Source organism: Mugil cephalus, chromosome 1 (assembly GCF_022458985.1).
Source record: "Mugil cephalus isolate CIBA_MC_2020 chromosome 1, CIBA_Mcephalus_1.1, whole genome shotgun sequence".
NCBI classification, from domain to species: domain Eukaryota; kingdom Metazoa; phylum Chordata; class Actinopteri; order Mugiliformes; family Mugilidae; genus Mugil; species Mugil cephalus.
This window is the reverse complement of record NC_061770.1, coordinates 14,080,770-14,099,615: the sequence shown is the minus strand read 5'-3', so window position 1 is coordinate 14,099,615 and position 18,846 is coordinate 14,080,770. Positions and strand designations below refer to the sequence as shown.

The 18,846-nt window shown below is 46.1% G+C and overlaps 1 protein-coding gene across 1 annotated transcript; it reads right to left on the bottom strand.

Annotated features, from left to right (window-relative positions):
* Positions 1-12,957: 12,957 nt before the first annotated feature.
* On the bottom strand, positions 12,958-15,378 carry snai1b (snail family zinc finger 1b). The gene is made up of 3 exons (XM_047597579.1): positions 15,065-15,378; positions 14,234-14,788; positions 12,958-13,889 (listed from the first exon to the last, which is right to left on the bottom strand). Exons 1-3 carry the CDS (start codon positions 15,144-15,146, stop codon positions 13,708-13,710), a joined length of 819 nt encoding a protein of 272 aa, XP_047453535.1. The 5' UTR covers positions 15,147-15,378; the 3' UTR covers positions 12,958-13,707.
* Positions 15,379-18,846: the final 3,468 nt, after the last annotated feature.

Genomic DNA, 18,846 nt, shown 5'->3' with positions numbered 1-18,846 from the left:
TGAGATTTCAGAAGAAAAAAAAAGTCTGTGGCAAAGAAACTGAATTGATATAATGTGAAACTTTTTAATAATTGTAAATATGTTTAAATATGTAGTATGTTTTTTTAATTTTATTAGCAAAACTGTCGTAACGTATTTAAAGAAAATCAATATCTGTGATCTAGTTGTACTTAAAAAGGTTTTTTTAAAAAAAAAACACACTAGGGTGGCATTCATAGAAAAAAAAAAAAAAAAAAAAACATGGGATGAGCTCCTGTTGTTCTAGCAGGAATGTTATCTGACAGGATGTATGCAGAAACACACCACCCCGATGCATGGTGGGCACACACACACACACACTCTTCTACATCCTGTGGCACTTGGGGCAGACAAGGAATATCCACCACACACACACACACACACACACACTCAGCGCTGTGCACCGGCAGGACCAAGGCCAACTGCCTGCTAGTATTTTTATAATCTTCATCCTCCCTGACCTGTTGTACCCCTCCTGGCGCCAGTGGTCTCAGCCCTCCCCCTGCGATGCCTCAACCCTACACACACACTCACTCACACACACACACACACATGCTCCTGTACACTCAGCAGTGCCTCCATGGATAATTGAGACCAGCTGTTGCAAGGTGCCTCTTCCCTTGACCCTACGCCCCCCCCCATTCGCCCTGCTGCTGCTGCTGCTGCACTTGCCTTCCTGGCAGAGAGCTATTCCAAAAAGTCCTCCTTTCCTTTCTCTGACTCACACCCTCCCTTCTCCCTCTTGCCTCTGAGTGTGTTTGCATCAGTTGTACTGACTGATTGATAGATTGGTGTTTTTTTTTCCTCTTTAGTGCATTTCACCATCCTGCTTGACCTCACTGTCCACATCTCATAAAAGAAAGAAGAAAGAAATCTGCAACGAGACTCAAAACCCTAGAAAGATTTTAAAAGGACTCGTTATGATGCATTTAGAGTCATAGACCGTTTCCTGTGATTCACCTCAGATCTAAAAGCTGCATAAACCCAAAGGTGCATATGAGCTGTCTGACAACTGAGGCTCAGCTACAAAGCAGATCTGTGCTCTCTCAGTTCTCACTAGCTTCTTCTCTGAAAGTTGTCGAGGCCAAATTAGTGTCAATATGGGAAATAGATAAGAAAACAAAGACGCCAGTCCGCTACAAAGACAAGTTTTGTTTTTCAAAAACAAACTCGATAAAATAGTTTTGTGAAACTGAAACTTTCGCGTTATTGTCTCATGATCATCCGCGAGGCTGTCGCCTCGCAAAATGATCGGCAGACAGGTCCGTGGCGAATGCAACCATTCATCTCAACCCTACGTTAATCTTCTCGTGACTCTCCTCTTCACCTTTCTCCCCCCCGTCTCAGCTGGATGGAGGCACACTTGGAAGGAGAGACGACTTAAACCGGGCCAGCGGTGACCGTGGCTGGAATGTGTGGGCTTTGGGAGAGGAATGGGGGAGGCAAGGAGGAGGTGGAGGGTGGGGACAGGCATGTCGGACTCTCTTCTCCAGCTGGTCCCGAGGGGTCAAACTGTGTGTGGATGTGTGCGTGTCATGGCCTCTCATTAGGGGGTGAGACGCTGCGGCTCCAGACCCCCATGGTAGGATTGCTGGGTGAGTCTGCAGTGATCCTGCCACTTTGATGCCCCTGACCCCCACACCCCCCCACCAGGAGGTTAATGAGCCTCAGTGAGCTCTTAAAGGCATGCTGTTGTTGTGTGCGTGTGTGTGTGCGTCATTAGATTGGAGGTGTGAGGGCTCTCCAGAGCTCTGATATCGTCACCGTTGTGCCTCGTGTGATTGGATCAGATGACCATGCAGGCTGCATATGTTTGGGTGTGTGTTCCGCGATGTTAGAATAACTCTGAACAGTTAAAGCAGCACCTGCTCCTCATGGCGGCCTCGTCCTTTCCTTTTAAATAACTACGTCAGCACTGGAAATAATATCAAGCTTCATGTCAGTTTAGACATGGAGGCTGTGTCTCTGACATGGGTCATCCATTTATAAGGGTGGGAACGTAGGCAATAGGAAACATTTGTGTAAACCTTCATCATATGCGACTTTATACTCATTTTATTTTGATAATTGCTTTGTAAATGCAAACATATTCCTTCAAATCTAAGGCGAAGAGAAGATGTAGCCAAAGTTAAACGGCATTAAATTTTCGAATCATTCGTTTTGACGCGAAAACGTTTCCTGCCGTCGCGTCAGGTGAAATCTTTCCAGGTGAATGTTGTCTGCAGGCTTTTAATGCTGTCCTTTCAGACAGAAACACCTGCGGTGTGCCTGCAGCAAATGATTTAACTTCTTTCAACTGTTGCATTGTTTTCAGAGTCTTAAACCGCTGACTGTGGAACCTTTACAGAGCTGCCAAATGTGTCTGACTGGCGCTGAAGCTCTGAACCTTTGTCGGAGTGCTTTTGATGACATTTGTCCTCTCCTTAACCGCACGCTGCTCGTCCACGCACGCACTTCCGCTACGAGGCAAAACGAGGCGACTGACCTGCAGCCTGATTTCAATTCACGGCCTTAAGTAATTACTGCCGGTAATTACTGGTCCTCCCCGGCTATTTTCCCGTTTCTGCTTCTCCCTAACCCCTGAAAACTGACCCCAGCGCCACTTCACATAACTGAGCAGGCGCTGAGACGTGAATGTGTTGTTTAGGGTGGGGCAGAGCAAGCCCCGGCCCGCAAAAGGAAGGCCAAAACAGGTGCTCGTGTTCTCTTTTTACCCCTTTCTTTTCATCATTCACTCTCTTCCTTTCTTTCTTCTCTCAACACCTGTTGAAGTGTGAGGACTCATGCTGGTTCATCCAAAACGCCGAAACGGCGGGGGTCTGGGTTGAAGTGAGGGTAATTAACTGGTATGTTTTATCTGCTTTGCCACCTCCCCGCTGTCTACCCCCAGCCGGTTCCCACTCTTAAAATTTGGTGTCACTTGTGAGTGGATTGGTTGCGTGCCTTTTAGCAGGTAAGGCCAAATAGGAGGGGGAGGGGGCAGGGCAGCATGCTGGTGAGAGATCCTTCTAATTACTTTTATGTCGTCAAAAAGATTCCAGACAAACTACAACCTGTCACTTTACACCTGTGCCGTCTGCTCAGAGCTGCATACTCTTACAGTAGAAAACAAGGTGGCAACAGCCATCTCTAAGGATTCGATTAGCCCGGCTGGTGGCCCCTCTGTGATCTCTGCCCCCCGGTGGAGCACCTTACTGGGCCTACAGTAAAGCCCTGAGCCCCCCGACCTGCCACCAACACAACGGCAGATTTACCCAGCTGTTTGGGATCTGTGGGTGTGCAGGCGTTGTGTGGCTAGAGAAAGTTCACTCTACTATTTATGGGCCCGCGGACGAGCGTCACTGCGGACAACGCATCTTCAGATTGGGTGAGAGCTTTCAAAAAAGAGTAAAAGATAGGCAGCTGGATGGAGCAGGGGTGACGATGAGCTTCAAGTTTTCCAAGGTGCTACATTTTCAGAAGATCCCATGATTACCAGAGAAGGCTAATTTAATATCGACAGGTCTGATCAGAAACATTAAGACGAAAGATAATGTACACTGTCTTAAACATATGCTTATTAGCTGGCGGTATGGTTTACCTTTAGCTAGCCATATTGTTTTGGACAAATTAAGGACAAAGTTAATGATTTAACTAAAGCTTAAATTTCAGTGTAGCTCACTGAATAGAGCGAAACTGCAAATTAACAACACGTAGAAAACAACAACAAACGACAACATGGACTTCTAATACTGCTAATTACACATTAAACTACACAGTGCATTACTAACAAGATCACAACACACTTTTAACGTCTTCTCAGTTAGATTCTTTAACATAGTAGCAGTTCATATCAGGAATATGTAATTAAGGTTATACCAAGTGTCAACTGGTCATCTTTCTTTGTACATAATAAATAATTTGACTGGTTGTTGGAATACATTTGTTTACTGTACCTTTCACAATTTAACACAATATGAAACATTGTGTAATTGAGTTGCCGCATTTTAAACTCTGTCAACAGCACTTTTCTTATTCTGCAAATGGGAAATTTAACCATGTCAGGCAGTTTATGTGTTTTACTGATTAACCACCTGAGATCAACCCTAACAGTAAATCTCAGGGATCATTCCAGAGAAACTGATTCGACACATCTGGAAAGGCTTTCTGTGATAGTTATAGTTTCAAATACTGCATTTTGTGTTTGGGTGGCACTGGAGGTGGGGGGTGGGGGGGCTGTCATGTGGGAATCCTCTTGGCATTCTCCGTGGGGGTGTCGTTTTCTTTGGGTTTCACAAAAACAAGCCTTCTGTTAATGATTTCAGTGTGTTCTATTTTATTTGTGTAAACGCCAAGTTAAGCTTCTTTCCGTATCATATGAGTCATATCAGGGGGAACTGATACTTTCCATTAATGTGCTGCGGTGGCGGCCTGTGAATCACTAGATTCTACAATGTGTTTGTGTCCGCAAATGCGGTCTAAGTGTGTGCTGGTGCGTGTTTGGGCACATGTGCATGCATGCATGCCACCCTGTTCTCCTCTCATCTGTTCAGGCCCTCTAGCTGGTAATCTGAGCATAGAGATTAGAAAGAAAAACAGCAGGGAAGAATGTCTTTGGTTGAGCCAGCGAGGAATTTACAATGGCCTTCAGGCTGCTTTGACCTCTCCCTCCCTTTCTCTCTGACTCTCTCTCTCTCACATGCACAAACACACACAAAAATACCAAAAGCAAAATTCATTTTTAATCAGCTCGCTCTTACATCACAGATCCGGTCAACATTATTATTATTAAGTTATGAAAACACTCACTAAACTGCCTTAAGACCTGAGAGTGCAGTTACGTCAAATAGATGCAAATGAGCCTTGACACTGTCGAGTTAAGACATACAGCATCATGTAATTGTCTTTTGTGCATAAAACTGTAACAGAATATTGTAGCGAGTCTCTATTTTCTCTCTGTTGCTCCCCGACCAATGACTTAATCTCCGTTAACTGTCAGTAACGTTTACAACTGACGCAAGAGCGAAATCTAAACATCACAGTTCTCCGCCAGTAGCCATTGTGTTGTGCGCTCAGATGACGTGCATGACTACGTTGCCTTCACGAGCGATCTGATTGGCCAAGCAGATGTGCGCTGGGAATAATAAATTCTTAATGGAGCAACTTTGTGGGCGGGGGATCTTCGTGCTGGGTTACGTCAACCACGTCTTAGTCAAGTGGTGACAGTTAAGACGAGCTGATCAAGCTAACTGCGCAGCAGCTTTGCAGTGATAAAGTGAGGCCAGCGTGGGTGCAAAGAGGCATAAATATCGTCTAATTTAACAAATGCCATGTGGTTTTATTCAAACACCACATTTGACACAAGTTTCGGATTTGTGAGTCAACAATGTCTGAGAACAAAGCAGACATGGGTGCATGACGTCAGCCAAAGGCAGATGATAATGCTGAACTGAACTTGAACACTCTTGTTATCTGTCTATATGACACACGGTGTATGTTTCAGACACTTTGACGAAATGAAATGAAATAAATCAAATGAAAACAACCAATCAAAAGTTTTCACTTAAGTATGTGAGATTTTTGCTGATTAACGTGAGTAACTCTTGTTCTGTTTGACAAAATCTCCAGCCCTTCAGTCTCCCACATACATTATAAAGTATTAAGTATTTATATTGTGAAACGTTTCAATGAGACATTTAGTTTAACGTTGACAGAAGAAACATTTCCATAAGGTCCCATCTGTCGTTTGCAGGGAGCTTACTGCAGCATCACTGCGTTGGCAGGGATGACACCAGAGCAGTGAGGGACTTCAGTGGAGTTTCAGTTTCAGACAGACAGCTGCGTCGATACTCAAGACAAACTGGCCAGCAGACCGCCCGATCTGATCCCCCTCGCTCCGTCACAGCCCAGCAACCTGCCTTCCTTCCTGATAATCCCCAGTGTGTGTGTGTGTGTGTGTGTGTGTGCGTGCGTGTGTGTGTGTGTGTGTGTGATGGGGAAAGAGGAGAGGTACACAGGTCTCCGCACAGACGAAGGGGACAGGTGTTGGGGACAGGAGGTGCCGTGTGGCCCGGGGGTGTGGTCAGGTGGTGACACACCTGTCCCCACTTGCACAACAGGGGTCTGGTTACACATAAAAAAACACACTGACACACGCACACACAATCGTGCCCGTCAGCGCAGCCATGTGTCCCGGCGTGCAACACTAGACCGTCGACCCTCTCGCTCAATCTGGGAGTCGAGGGGCCGAAACGGCGGCCGGTCCTTTCCACGCCAAAGAAAACACGGCATGCTGAACACTCCGCAGCGCAGTAATGTGATCACAATGTGAGAAATGAGGGGACACGTAGGCAGCAGACGTGCAACACAAGGTCTGCGTGGAGATTGGATTACCGTGAAAAAGTGTGCGCGGCAGGGCGAGAGGGGCAGCGATCGAAAAGTGTCTTTGGGCGTGATTGATCATTCTTGTCCTCGTACGGGGACTTCAGTATCTCCAGGTGTCATTTGGATGAAATGAGAACAAATGCACTTTTGACTATAAAGCTGGAATCAGTTTTAGCTGGAAACAATTTTCAGACTATATGCACTTTGTCGATCTAGAGTAAATCACATTGTCACAGTCATTTCACAAGAAGATGTAAAAAAAAAAATTGCTTTATGGGCAACAGCTCAGTGACGCATGGTGCCGGCTGTCTCGGCTAACTCTGTAAAAATTCCTGCAAGTCTAATGAGACGACAAACGAGGAAGCCATTGATATGGGTTTTTACCACATGAACTCATTCTACCAACATTGCCTACAACACAACTTTGACATCTGACAAATTCTAGCGGGCGATGTCGTTTGTAGTTAACGTGACCTCAAGGAAAAACACTGCGGTAAGATCTGGAAACTTACAAATGACAACAACTTTGTGACATGCAAATCAACAGGAGTGCCCAGAATGTGTATACAGACTGTGCAGCGTGGTGTCCCTTTGACCCCGAATGTGCCAAACGGCTTTTTATTAATTTAGTTTATTTAAAAGTTGATTTTAGAAAGATGCCAACCCCAACACTCCTCCTTTGCTGCCTCTCGTGTGTAAGCGGACACTAGTGTGTGTGGCACATGCAGTGTTTCTGTAAAACAGTGGCGATGGGGGAGATAGGCGTCTGGCCCTGGGGTGTGGATTTCAGGCAGGTGCATTTGCCTGCCCCGCGGCTCCTCAAGGGACAGGCTGGGACGGGACGGGGGGGGGGGAGGCAATCTGTGCTCTCTGCAGTAACACACGCAAACTGTAGATCCCCACTCGGAGGCTGATCTCCGCCCGTCTTGGCCCCCTCTGCCGCCCCTCCTTCGCTCCCCACCATATCCTTCATTGAGTGGAATGCGTCGGGACAATAGAACTGTCCCGGTCCTTCGGCTGGTGCCCCCCCCCCTTCCCGAAGGGCCCACACAGGCCCTGACATGAGGACAAAAGTGCACCTTGCACCTCTCAGCACTACTACCACCAGGACCCTGGGGGCAAATACCTGAATACCTGTAGTAAAAAAAAAAAAAAAAGAGGAGGAGATGGAGAGAAATAATGACACAACATGAGGTGATGGGGGAAGACGGGGATAAAGACAAAATGAGAAGGAAAATACCCAGCGTAGGAGATTTTCTGCTTTCAGCTGCCAAGTGTAACACAGACTAAGCTGGAGGTCCAAGCAAAACACGACGGCAGGCTTCCAGTTTGGATTCTCTCTTCCTTCTCTTCCTTATTTCTAATTCACTGTACTTCTCAGTCTTTCACATCTGTTCAGATACCTGCTTTCTAACAACATCCTACCACTGTGTGATTCCCATTGTGCTCTCGGTTATCATTCGCCTATTCCATCGTGTCGTGACTTGCTGGCCTCTGCCTGGCTCACTCTGTGTGTGGTTCCTGACACTCCTTTCCTTGCATCGCATTTAATTAACACGCGGTAGCGGAAATGCGTAAAAAGCGACACAGGCGTTTGTCTTTAGCAGATACGCGTGTAAGATTTTTCACTCACTGCCACTTAAGCTGCACAAATAAAAAGCTTTGCGTGGTCTCTTTCCAAATAACTGCTGCAACTTCACTGATCCACCTTCCCCTCCCTCCCTCCTCCTCCTCCTCCTCTGGGTGATGGTGTGCTAATCAGTGAAATGAAGTGTGTTAAGCCACAGTCACATTAGCTCTGATGAAACCACAATCACTGTGCAACCAGCGTGGGTGGGGAAAGACGGGGCTACTGAGTAAAGCAACTTTTGATATTGAGCTTTGCACACATCAGAGTAAAGGGCAATAGTGGAAACGCTGAACGCCAGAAACTACACCTCAGTAACATGTGGGTTAAGTTTTTGCCTGCCGCCGTTAAGACAACACAAGAAACTAACACCCAGCACCTTGGGACTAAGTGTTTATATTAATCACTCTCAAAAAAAAAAAAAAAAAAACATCTTGATATGTAAACCATCTCCTCCAACCTGTCTCCCTTTTCACCAGCATTACATAACACTAATCAGATAAAGTGTAACTGTAGCATGATGGAGGGCTGCGCCAACAACCGAGAGTTGTGTCAACCCCGAGGTCACTGTGACATGAAGCATCCGCATATTGTTAGGCAAAGTTACACCTGGGAAGTGTTTATACCTGTGAAACCTTGTTTATCTACAAAGTATCTTCAGATAAATGTACTAAAAGTGCAGTGTTTTATTGAAAATGTTGCTCGCTGTGAATTAGAAAAAAAAAAGTATTTATTAGGAGGGCAAAGAGCGGTACATAAAATTAAAGAACAAGCGTATTGTTTGCAGTGGCAGGCCTGCTGCCAGGAACAGTATATGAGCGGAGGCTGTGGAGGTAGTTAAGGCAGAAGTGTCTTTGACCTCCTGAGACCCTGTGTCCACATATGGGGACATTTCAGCAGATTCGTTCTACAGCCAATCACGGGACAAAAGTGGAAAAAGGGACAAAACCTCGTAAGATTTTACAGCTGAAACTTGTACATTTATGCTTATTAACTTTCGTAGTTTCACACTCAAATTTACCATATTCTGTCAATAGTAACAAGCTACAGCTAATTAGCATTAAGTATTCGTTTTAGGATCATTGTTTACAATTCTGCTTATGATCAGGCATTAAAATAAACAGTTTGCTATTTTGTTCCACACTGGTGACTTTATTATAATATAGCATGGAATAATCCCAATGTTTTTTTGTTTTTTTAAAAATGGACTTCTTGTTAGTTTTTATATGTCTTTGGTCCCACTAATCCCAAATACCTTGGAGAAATGTAAAATGCATTGCAAACAAAAGCTTCAGTCTCAGGAGGATAAAGAGTCGGGATGAATAGTAGTAAGTATGAAATAAATATAAAAAATGTAAAACAGTGTGCGATTGAGTTTTAAGTCGACCAAAATTCCACACACACTCGTTGTGAGGGAAATTGGAGATTTATTTCGTTTTTTCAGCTTGAGGTGTATGTTTCAGTCGGGACATTGTAAATAGGAAATAGAGTTTTTACGTCCACTTTGATTGAAAAAGCACATCAGAGAGAAGGGGGAGAAAAACTAGACTATCTTAACCTCTGTTCCCACCTGCTGTCTCATTCTTGCCTGTAAACTCCTTTTGCAACTGAACTGTGAGAAAATCCCATATTTATCTCACTCTCTCGCACTATATCCACATCCACATTACTTCAGCTCTCTCTTGCCCTCTAAGTGCTTACGCAATTGAAGACAGCACAGCAGTGTCATTTATCTTCTCCTTAACTATTTGGGAATGTGCATGTTTTGCGTCTGGATGACATAAAGTTGGAAACCTCTGTTGCACACAAAGTATCTCATTTGTTTACCCTCCTGTCCCTTTATGGCTCATCCTCTCCCCTCTGACCCTGTGGGACAGAGAGCCTGTGTTTTAGGAGGAAAGCACCAGCCGCACAACACACAACACACACACACCATTGAAGGGGACAGCAGGAGTGCGGAGGTGGGCAGGAAATGGCGTGTACCCCCTCCTGGAGGCCGTATCCTGTCCTTGGGTAAAAACTAGTTTATTTGTACAGAGATCTGCACACTGGCTGTGCATGTGTCACATAGCTGTGTGCGTGTGGGCGCCTATAGTGGTAAAGGAGATTTTTTTCAGTGTTGCCAGCTCGTCTTTTAATAGCATAGCATCTCCTTTTTTGGCATCGCGGATAGGAAAGATGTGCGCCGATTGTCTGTTTGCAAGAAGACCGTCCAAAATTACACCAAACCGTCACTAGAAAAGCATCCACGGTGAGCGTATCGCTCTGCCCTCGCAGCACATGTCATTGATCAAGCCTGTATTGCAACATGTGGCATTCCTTGGTAAATTCTACTCCCTACTGATTTGATTGATGGCCCGCAAACAGAAACATTCATTCTCCTGCAGGCACCCACCAAAGCACTCGTCCTCCTCCTTCTCCTCCGGCGTCCAGTCTCTTCTCCCTTGTTGCCCCCCTCTTCCCATTGTTGTCTTCCTATCCCCGCTTGCCCCTCTCTCCCAAACCCTGCTCCTCTCCTACGTGCCCATTTATTTTCTACCGGGAGGGAGGAGGAGAAGGGAGGTGTTTTAAATTGCGCAGCTTTTTTTTTTTAATGTCTTTAAAAGGACAAAGGTAGATGAGGGCCCAAGTGGGACGGCTCCGGCGGAGGAGGCTGGCACCGAGCCGACGGGCAGCGTCATTGTGTAAGAGCCGTGCAGATTGTAAGAGGGTCTGAAACTTTAGCCCAGTGACTTAACCCTCCTGGCTTGAATCTGATCCTCCAGTGAATCCTCTCTGCGAACCATGCCAGTTCTGATTTCAGCAACGCGTATTCCCTCTGCCTCCACTGCGGACCACGGCGAAGCCGAGGCGCACAGACACGCGTACAGCTGTGGCCGCACCCAGATGCTTTATATCAGCACTTTTTTTTTTTTTTTACTTTTTTTCTGGACGGACTGTGTTTGTACAAGACTGACGGGCCACTTCCTGTGTCCTAAACATTACCACAAACATATGCAGCGAAAGCAGAAAACTACGGGTTCGGCCTCCAAAACATTAGTCCTACATGAAAATGTTAGTCTCACTGTTGACATACAATTGCTCAAATCCAGTGACAGGGGTATATACAACACGGGAGTCTGCTCTGTTACACGCAGGCAATTATGAGTCAGAATACCGGGGGGTGTTGTTTGGCATATTTTGTGTTGAGATGACGCCATTCTAATAAAAGAAAACTCATTCAGCTGCAAATTGTCAAACAACGACTTTTGCATCCAGCATACCAAAGTAGTCTGAGCATCACCTTCATGTATTAGTGCTTAGACACTTTTTCCACGGGAAAACCACATAATGGCAAATTGAACAACTGGTAATCCCCTTTTCTTCATAATTAGGTCAGCATAATATTATTTGCTGTTACAGGAAAATCTAATAATTTCTTTGATTCTGGCGCGCACTGCAGAAATAGCAGGCAGAGGTGCTCTCTCTCTCTGTTGGGCGGTGGTATTGTATGTCTGTCACTAATGGCTCAGGAATGTCAAATTAGTCAGGGGCTGCACGCGCAGCGCCGTGGACATTAAAATACTTTGAGGAGACCAACATGATATTACACCCTGAAAAGGAAAGGTGACAGGTTAGGTGATCTCATTGCCTCAAAGCTACACGTTGATAGACTGCCTCCCACACACTGTAAACCTGACCAATGTCCCCCCGAGCAGGATGAATTAGGTTTCAAAATGACCGAGACGCACAAGAAATGACGGTTTGTTTAGTGGCATCATTACGTATAAATTCGCAGAGGTTTATATATCCTAAGGGGACAAATGTAATATTATCTAGCACTAAGGCATATTTTAAACATGTTTTCCATCCTTCAGCTCTGCATCTGTTTGCCCAACAAATGTGTCACTGTTGGCGGTTCAAGTGAAGTTCAGTCCCCCGTGGCCCTCTTCTCCGACGCTCTGACTCAAAGCCCGTGTAGGTGTGTGGCTGCTAAATGACTCTCTCCTCTCGCTTAACAGGAGCCTGGAGAGGTAGGCAGACAAACGAAAAAAGAAAAAAAAATCCCCTTTGATCAACGCAAACCTCTTTATTCAGTAGGTGTGTTATTTGAATGTGCGCGCACATGTGCGCTGCCTCTCGGGTGCTGTTTACATTGGGCAAGCTAAGTCATGCAATCCGATCTCAAGCTTTTTGAGTGGCTCCTGAAATCACCCCCCTCACTCACTCTCTCACACACACACACACACACACACACACACACACACATGCATCTACCTCTCAACACCGAGAGCTATTGGAGGAAACACTTTGTTACCTCACTAAGACATACTGGCGTCGGTGTGTGCAGGTCAGGAGGGCAGTGGGGAACGGAGGCGCATTGCTGCCATATGTGCACCCTGGTTGTTGCACAGGCTTCCTCCAAAAGTTTCTACAAGGCAACAAGAGTTTGGCCATTACGGAGCAGATGGCTGCGCCGGCTGGACCCGTGTGGGTCTCGAGCTCCCGTTGTACATTTGTTGGTCTTGAGCTGACATCTGTGGCCGCTCCTGAAGCAGGAAGCGGGTCAGCCGGATTCCCACACTCAGCTAATTTCACACCGACCTTCTTCTGCTAAACAGCCTTAGTGCAACTTTCTTCTTGCTCAGCATCTTCCTCCTCCGAGTTTTTCTTTTTTTCAACCCACCTGCACCAACTCAGGCCATCCCGCCCCTTTCCGCCTCTGTGGCATGTGTTCTCCATGTGTGCACGCTGACAGCCTGGCAGGTGTGTGCAGGTGTTCCCCTTATCACTCAACATCACACAAACCAACCCCCTTTCCCATATAACACACAGTGCACCTTCCCGTACAACGCACAGCTCTATCTTCCCATTCAGGCCGTGTCGTGTCTGTCCTGATGAACTCATTTGTGCGTGCATACAATGGCTGTTGAAATGCCCACTGAACACTAGAGCACACGGAAACCGTATTTCTTTAAAACAATGCTTTTATTTACACATTACAGGGGGGGAAAAAATGCACAATCCTAAAAAGGCAAATGTTTGCAGTTTTGGAAAAGGTATAGGTCAGGACATTTTCCATTGTAAAAAAAAATGACAATGAATGAGTGAATAACTTTTCATTTGGTCGAACTCAAGTGGTCATTTACGTCCAAGAACACACACCGAGTGTCCGTCCAAAGGGACCGAGGAGTGAGGAGGGGCGAGCTGGTCCGTGGGGTGTCACCTGTCGCCGAGGCCACAACTAACACGTCTCTCAGCGCTCTGCCTGCACAGTGCACCATACACAGGCAGCTGTCTCAACACTCACACTTGCTCATACACACACACACACACACACACACACACACACACGTCACGTATGTATAGCATGGTGAGGAATGACATCGCCGCATACACACACACACACACAAACACACCCAAGCAGCTGCAACATGGCCAAAGTCCCGGACCGGCCGGCACCAAAGGAGTTTCCTGGGAATTAACTGCATGTCCAGCTGCCTGCATATCACACACACATACACTCTTGGCCAGATTCAGTACAGGAACCCCCTACCCCCCACCCCCAAATTAAGGCACTTGTTATAAAAAGCAGAACTGCGTTTTTCGCAGCTGGCATCAATCTCCGAATGACGCCTGGATGTGTCGCATCTTATCATAGGAAACACAACCAAAAAAGCAGCATCAGCCCGGGTCGTGAAAGTCCAGGGAATGTGAGTCTATGAGGCCGGGCAGCACCCGGAGGCGGCGTGTTTGTGCAGAAGGGACATGCGGCTGAATGTCCGTGAGCAGGAGCCACACTGGTACTTCTTCACTTCAGAGTGGGTCTGCAGGTGGGCGCGCAGGTTGGAGCGATCGGCGAAGGCACGGTTGCAGTGTTGACAAGCGAAGGGGCGTTCACCTGGTGGGGGAGGGAGGAGGGGAAAAACTGTCAGCGCCGGCTAAACACTTCACACATTAACAGGCTAAAAAGGTTTGTCCTCTGGTCATTGTTTTTCAAATGATCTAACAGATAACCGACAAAAGGGCAGGAACACCCTAACTTACTTAATGCAAATTGCCCTTTTCTCATGCAGACCAAAAAAAAATGCGGGGCTGAGATTAGATTGCGCCCTGCTAAGCAATAACATTTACCCACACATCAGGAGACATCAATGAATATCAATGAGCACAAGGTGCAGCCAGCTGTTGCATTAACAAGTCAGCAGAGGAAATCAAAAGACATGACAATGTGTGGAGGTTTACCTGTATGTGTGCGAATGTGTCCCCTGAGCAGCCACGGCCTGGAGAAGGCCTTGCCGCAGGTGGGGCACACGCAGGGAAGAGTGTGTGAGCGGATGTGCATCTTCAGGGCCCCCAGGCTGGTGTACTCCTTCGGGCAGTGTTTGCAGTGGAAGGCCGGGCGTGTCGAGGCCTCACCGGGCAGGGAGGGGGACTGCTGCAGTGGGACGCTTGGTGACGGCTGGTAATGGGACATCTGATGGTGGGACAGTGCCGAGAGGCTGGTGTAGCTCTTGCTGCAGTGAAGACAGTGGAAGATGTGCCCGATGACGTCTGGGCTGGGGGGATCAGAGGTACGCCCGCCGTCCTCTTCTTCCTCGCCGCTGCTGCTGGAGGGAGAGCTGCTGAGGTCCAGGGGGCCCAGTGGCGAAGGAGGGAGGGACACCGGGGTGATCGGGGAGAGGGGTGCGGGCAGGGTGTCCATGCTGCTGAAGGCTGGGGTAGCGGGGTGGCAGGTCAGTGCAGAGCTGTTGTTCTGTGTTGGGAGTTCAGCCCGGGGAAAGCTCTCTGGGACAAAAGCTGCAGGGCGGAAGGAAATTAAGTCAGTCTGGGCTTTCACTGAAATGAACGGATAATCTAATAAAGCACTAAACCGGTTTTCATTTTTTGGACTCATGTTACAGTCTCCATACATCACAGTCCTAACTAGCTTTCTCACCAAGACATTTTTCAGGTGACTAAAACACTTCAGTGGCTTGCAGCCATGAAGCCATGTAAAAGAACTGTTAGTGTCTACTATATTTGCCACATGGCTCTGTGAACAAAGTGTCAATCACAGGTGTATCGAAAACTCACCAGTTTGACTCTCTAGTTGAGTCTCCTTGTAACACGGCTTCTTGTTGGAATAATACTTCTTGACAAGGAATGACCGAGGCATGTTGAGCTCTGGATTCTACAGCGAGTTAAGCAAAAGAAAAAAAAAAGTTTCAATAATTCCCACGGCGGAGTGCGCTCAGATCCAAGCGCGCTTCACGCAGCTGCAGGTTCCAGTCGAAGTTTGAAGAGAGAGAGAGACACAAGTCCACCACCAACGCTGAATGAATCTCGTCAAGGGATCCCGAGGCTGCCTCCTGATATATAGTAACCAGCGAGGAGAAGCAGCGGGGTGGGTGGGCAGATCCCCAAAGACACACCCCTGCGTGACTGGGCGCCACCAGCTCCTTTCACCACAGGTGCCCAATGTGTCAAAAGCTGCGGCAGAGCGCATTAATTGTGCGTTTCACAGTTTTAGTGGCTCGGCTCTTAAACAATGTGCTCTCATTGGCTCGCTATTAACCTCCAGGCGTGAATGGTTTGTCAGTGAGTGAAAGGGTCCAGTGTTCAATCCAGCAACAAAATGTCTTTGTGCCTCGGTCAAAAATGTGCACATTAGTCAATTTTGACTTTTAGGAATAGACGAGCAGAGCATCAGAAGTCAAATTCTGAACAACTTTCTTCACTTTATTAAATGTTTCAAGTTAAAGCTGGGGCGTCCTCTGTCGGCACATTTATTGATGGTATGTGTATGCACCGGATGCAATATTCCTACCCGTATCTATTTTAGCTACGTGAAAGAAAAGTGAAATTAGACTTGTTGAAGCTCGTCTCCTGTCTCTACATTATTCGATCACGTCTAGTTTGATTTTATCATAATTAATCAGCGCGCTCTTCCATTCCTGGAGTTTTATATCAAGTCACTTCCAAACATAAGTGGCACTTTATGATACATCTGACGCGCTGAGAGCCTGCTGCTCGGAGCTTTTACGCGCCCCGATGAGAAGGAGACGTTTATTGGTGGGGGGGGAATTAGAGGAGACAAACGCTCTGTTCTCGTTTGTCCCTCTCCAGTACAAAACACTCGGTTCATCCTGACCGTTCATCTCCCCTTCTCCGCGTCTCCCTCTGTGGGGAAGAAGTTTAAATAAAAGAGACGCTGTTCCTCCTCCAGCTTGCTCGCAGCATGATATGAGATAAAATTAACCGAGCTGACACGGTGGTGATGTGAAGCCAGACCCATTAAATGTTGTGCCTTTAGGTGGCATGAAATGGAGAGGAAACGGTGCGTCACGTAGCCTTTCATCACTTTTTTTTTATTTAAACGCACCAAAACATGTGTCAGAGATTGTACGCAGTTGCACAACCCAGAGTTTACTCTTGCTATCTTCGTGGTTAAGATGAGCAAGGGTTACCAGAATTTGATGGAAAGAACTGCTGGGAAATAAGTTGTTATTTTGGACTTCCATCCCATAAATGAATCCCACCATTTTAACTTCCTTTCGTTCGTCGTCATAACATGATTTTATGTTATCTTGCACTGCGTTTCTTGCAAATCAGTATCATCGTTGCAAAAATAAAAAATAAATAAATAGTGTTGGGATTTTATTATAGTTATTAATTATTACTATTAAAAGCTTTGGGACTTTGACCAACTTGTTCTGCGCAAAACGCCGCGAGTCTAAAAATCAGGTGCCGGCCATTAGAAAGGAATGTCACAGTCTTCAGCGGCCCTGTTTAGCATCGCAAAGGGAGTCGGGAGCTCCTCTTTGGCACGATGGGCGCTGAGTGGCTGTGGGTGATGGGGTTATATGCACCTGTCCAGAGGCGCCATTGTCACGGCATGCCCAAAAGTTCACACATCGTTAGGGCGCTTGTTGACGCCGACGCCACGTAGGCTGGGGGTCACGGGGGCAGGACAGCAGTAAAAACAAAAAGCAAATAGCAAAGACACACGTGAAAGTAATCCGAGTTGTGGCCCTGCTGCTGAGGAGGACCATTGACTGTGCACATGGTGTTTGGGAGCAAAGCGGTCATAAAAACAGATGAATACAACAGTTGGCATCTTAAAAGTGTTTAGGCCCCTAAAAAATTCTCTGCATAAAAATGATTCAAAACATCACCGAATTTTCCCGAAAGTCATATAAGTAGACAAGGAGAACCAAACCTAACAATTGAAATAGAAATATGATGAATATTTCTGAATATTCCTCACTATATGAGAGGAAAAGAAAGTGGGCATCTAGGATTTCAAGTTACTTTCAAGCTCAAGAGTCCATCTGTCCTGAAGTGTTTCCAATCAATATAATGAGACTGCACTGGCATTCAGTGCCCTATTTTGTTTTAAAAAAAAAAAGATCTTCATAACTCATGTTTGTGAGGAATATGATGGCATGGGAGCTTTCTGGGGACCTTAGAAAAAGTTGTTGGTGCTTATCAGATAAAAAAGTTACAAAACTGTATCAAGAGGGTACGGAATCAACAAACAAATGAAGGCCTCATCCGGAGGACACTGGTGTGCACGGTCAGACCTCCTGATCGTGATCTAATCTGATCGAAATGTTGTGGGAGAACCTGAAGCAAAGGGTTCATGTGAGGTAAACCCTCCAACATCTCAGAAGTGAAGCGGTGCTTTCCTGAGGAATGAACTAAAATAATTCCCAGCTGCTGTAAACGACAGATCAGCTGATTCCCGCTGCACATTGGGTGTCAAACCAAATACCAAAAAAACAAGGGTTCACTTATGTAGAAATAACTCATTCTCCTGAATAAACAAATAATTACATTCGATGTCTCTGTTCCATTTGGTTGAATGGGGTCTCTTTGTGCGCTTTTCACAAAAACCTGATTGTGTTTTGAATCAATTTTATTTATATATATATATATATATATATATGTGTGTGTGTTTTTTTCTATCTCTCATTTCCCATACAGAAATTACGACAGCATACATCCACCTGACCTGTCTCTATCTCACGCACACGGACACAGTGTTGGAGGCTGGAAGAGTGAAAACAGCTGATTACACACCGCTGAATTTGCTCTTCGCGAAGAGAGCAGTTCGTCTGCTGGGCAGACGGCAGAAGACAATTTGTGTTACAACAACCCAGTAACGGGGCTGGAATGACCTCATGACTCGCTGAGGACACGGAGACATGAAAAGTTTTCTGCCCGGAACAGATGTTCCCTCCTCTTTGGCCTCGGGGGCGACCAAGCCGGTGTTCCCACAGAAGCGCCGCTGAAATCCCTCCAGACGAAAATAAAATGTAGAAGACGCTCTTCGTACGAAGTAGGGTTTTCCCTAATAATACGGCCCAAGCTGAATGCTAGATAACTCCAAAGGGAATGTGCCTCTCTTATATCAACCGGCCTTAAAAATAGCAAGCTGTCAGACTGGATCTTTCATGGAAAACATTTATAGTCATTAGTCACAAACTCTCTGGAATGAAAACATTCCCCTAATAATAAACCACGTAATAAATCTGTCTGTGTTTTTTTGGTGTTGATCTGGCAGCATATGTAGCAGTTGAAGTATCTGTCAGCAAATATGCAGCACAGTGGGACTACGGGAGAGACTGTATATCACAGCTCTGTATGTTTGTATTGACACAAACACACTGAAGAAAGAGAAATCTCGTATTGTTGCCATTCATCAGAAAGATTTATCTCATTACATTATTTCCTTTTGCAGCTGTACTCGAAGTTTACTTGAAGTACTTGAAGTTTAGACAGGTAAGCGTTTACTGAGCGTTTAAGAGTGTACTGCAGACAGCAGATTGAATACTGCACCGTGCTGACGGTGTGACGATTCTGAGGAAACTTTA

Excerpts from the sequence above, each read along its gene's own strand:
- snai1b (XM_047597579.1), bottom strand. The coding sequence starts at position 15,146 with ATGCCTCGGTCATTCCTTGTCAAGAAGTATTATTCCAACAAGAAGCCG. Across the intron at positions 14,789-15,064 it reads TCAACTAGAGAGTCAAACTG|CTTTTGTCCCAGAGAGCTTT; the intron begins GTGAGTTTTCGA and ends TCCGCCCTGCAG. Across the intron at positions 13,890-14,233 it reads ACACATTCGCACACATACAG|GTGAACGCCCCTTCGCTTGT; the intron begins GTAAACCTCCAC and ends CTCCCCCACCAG.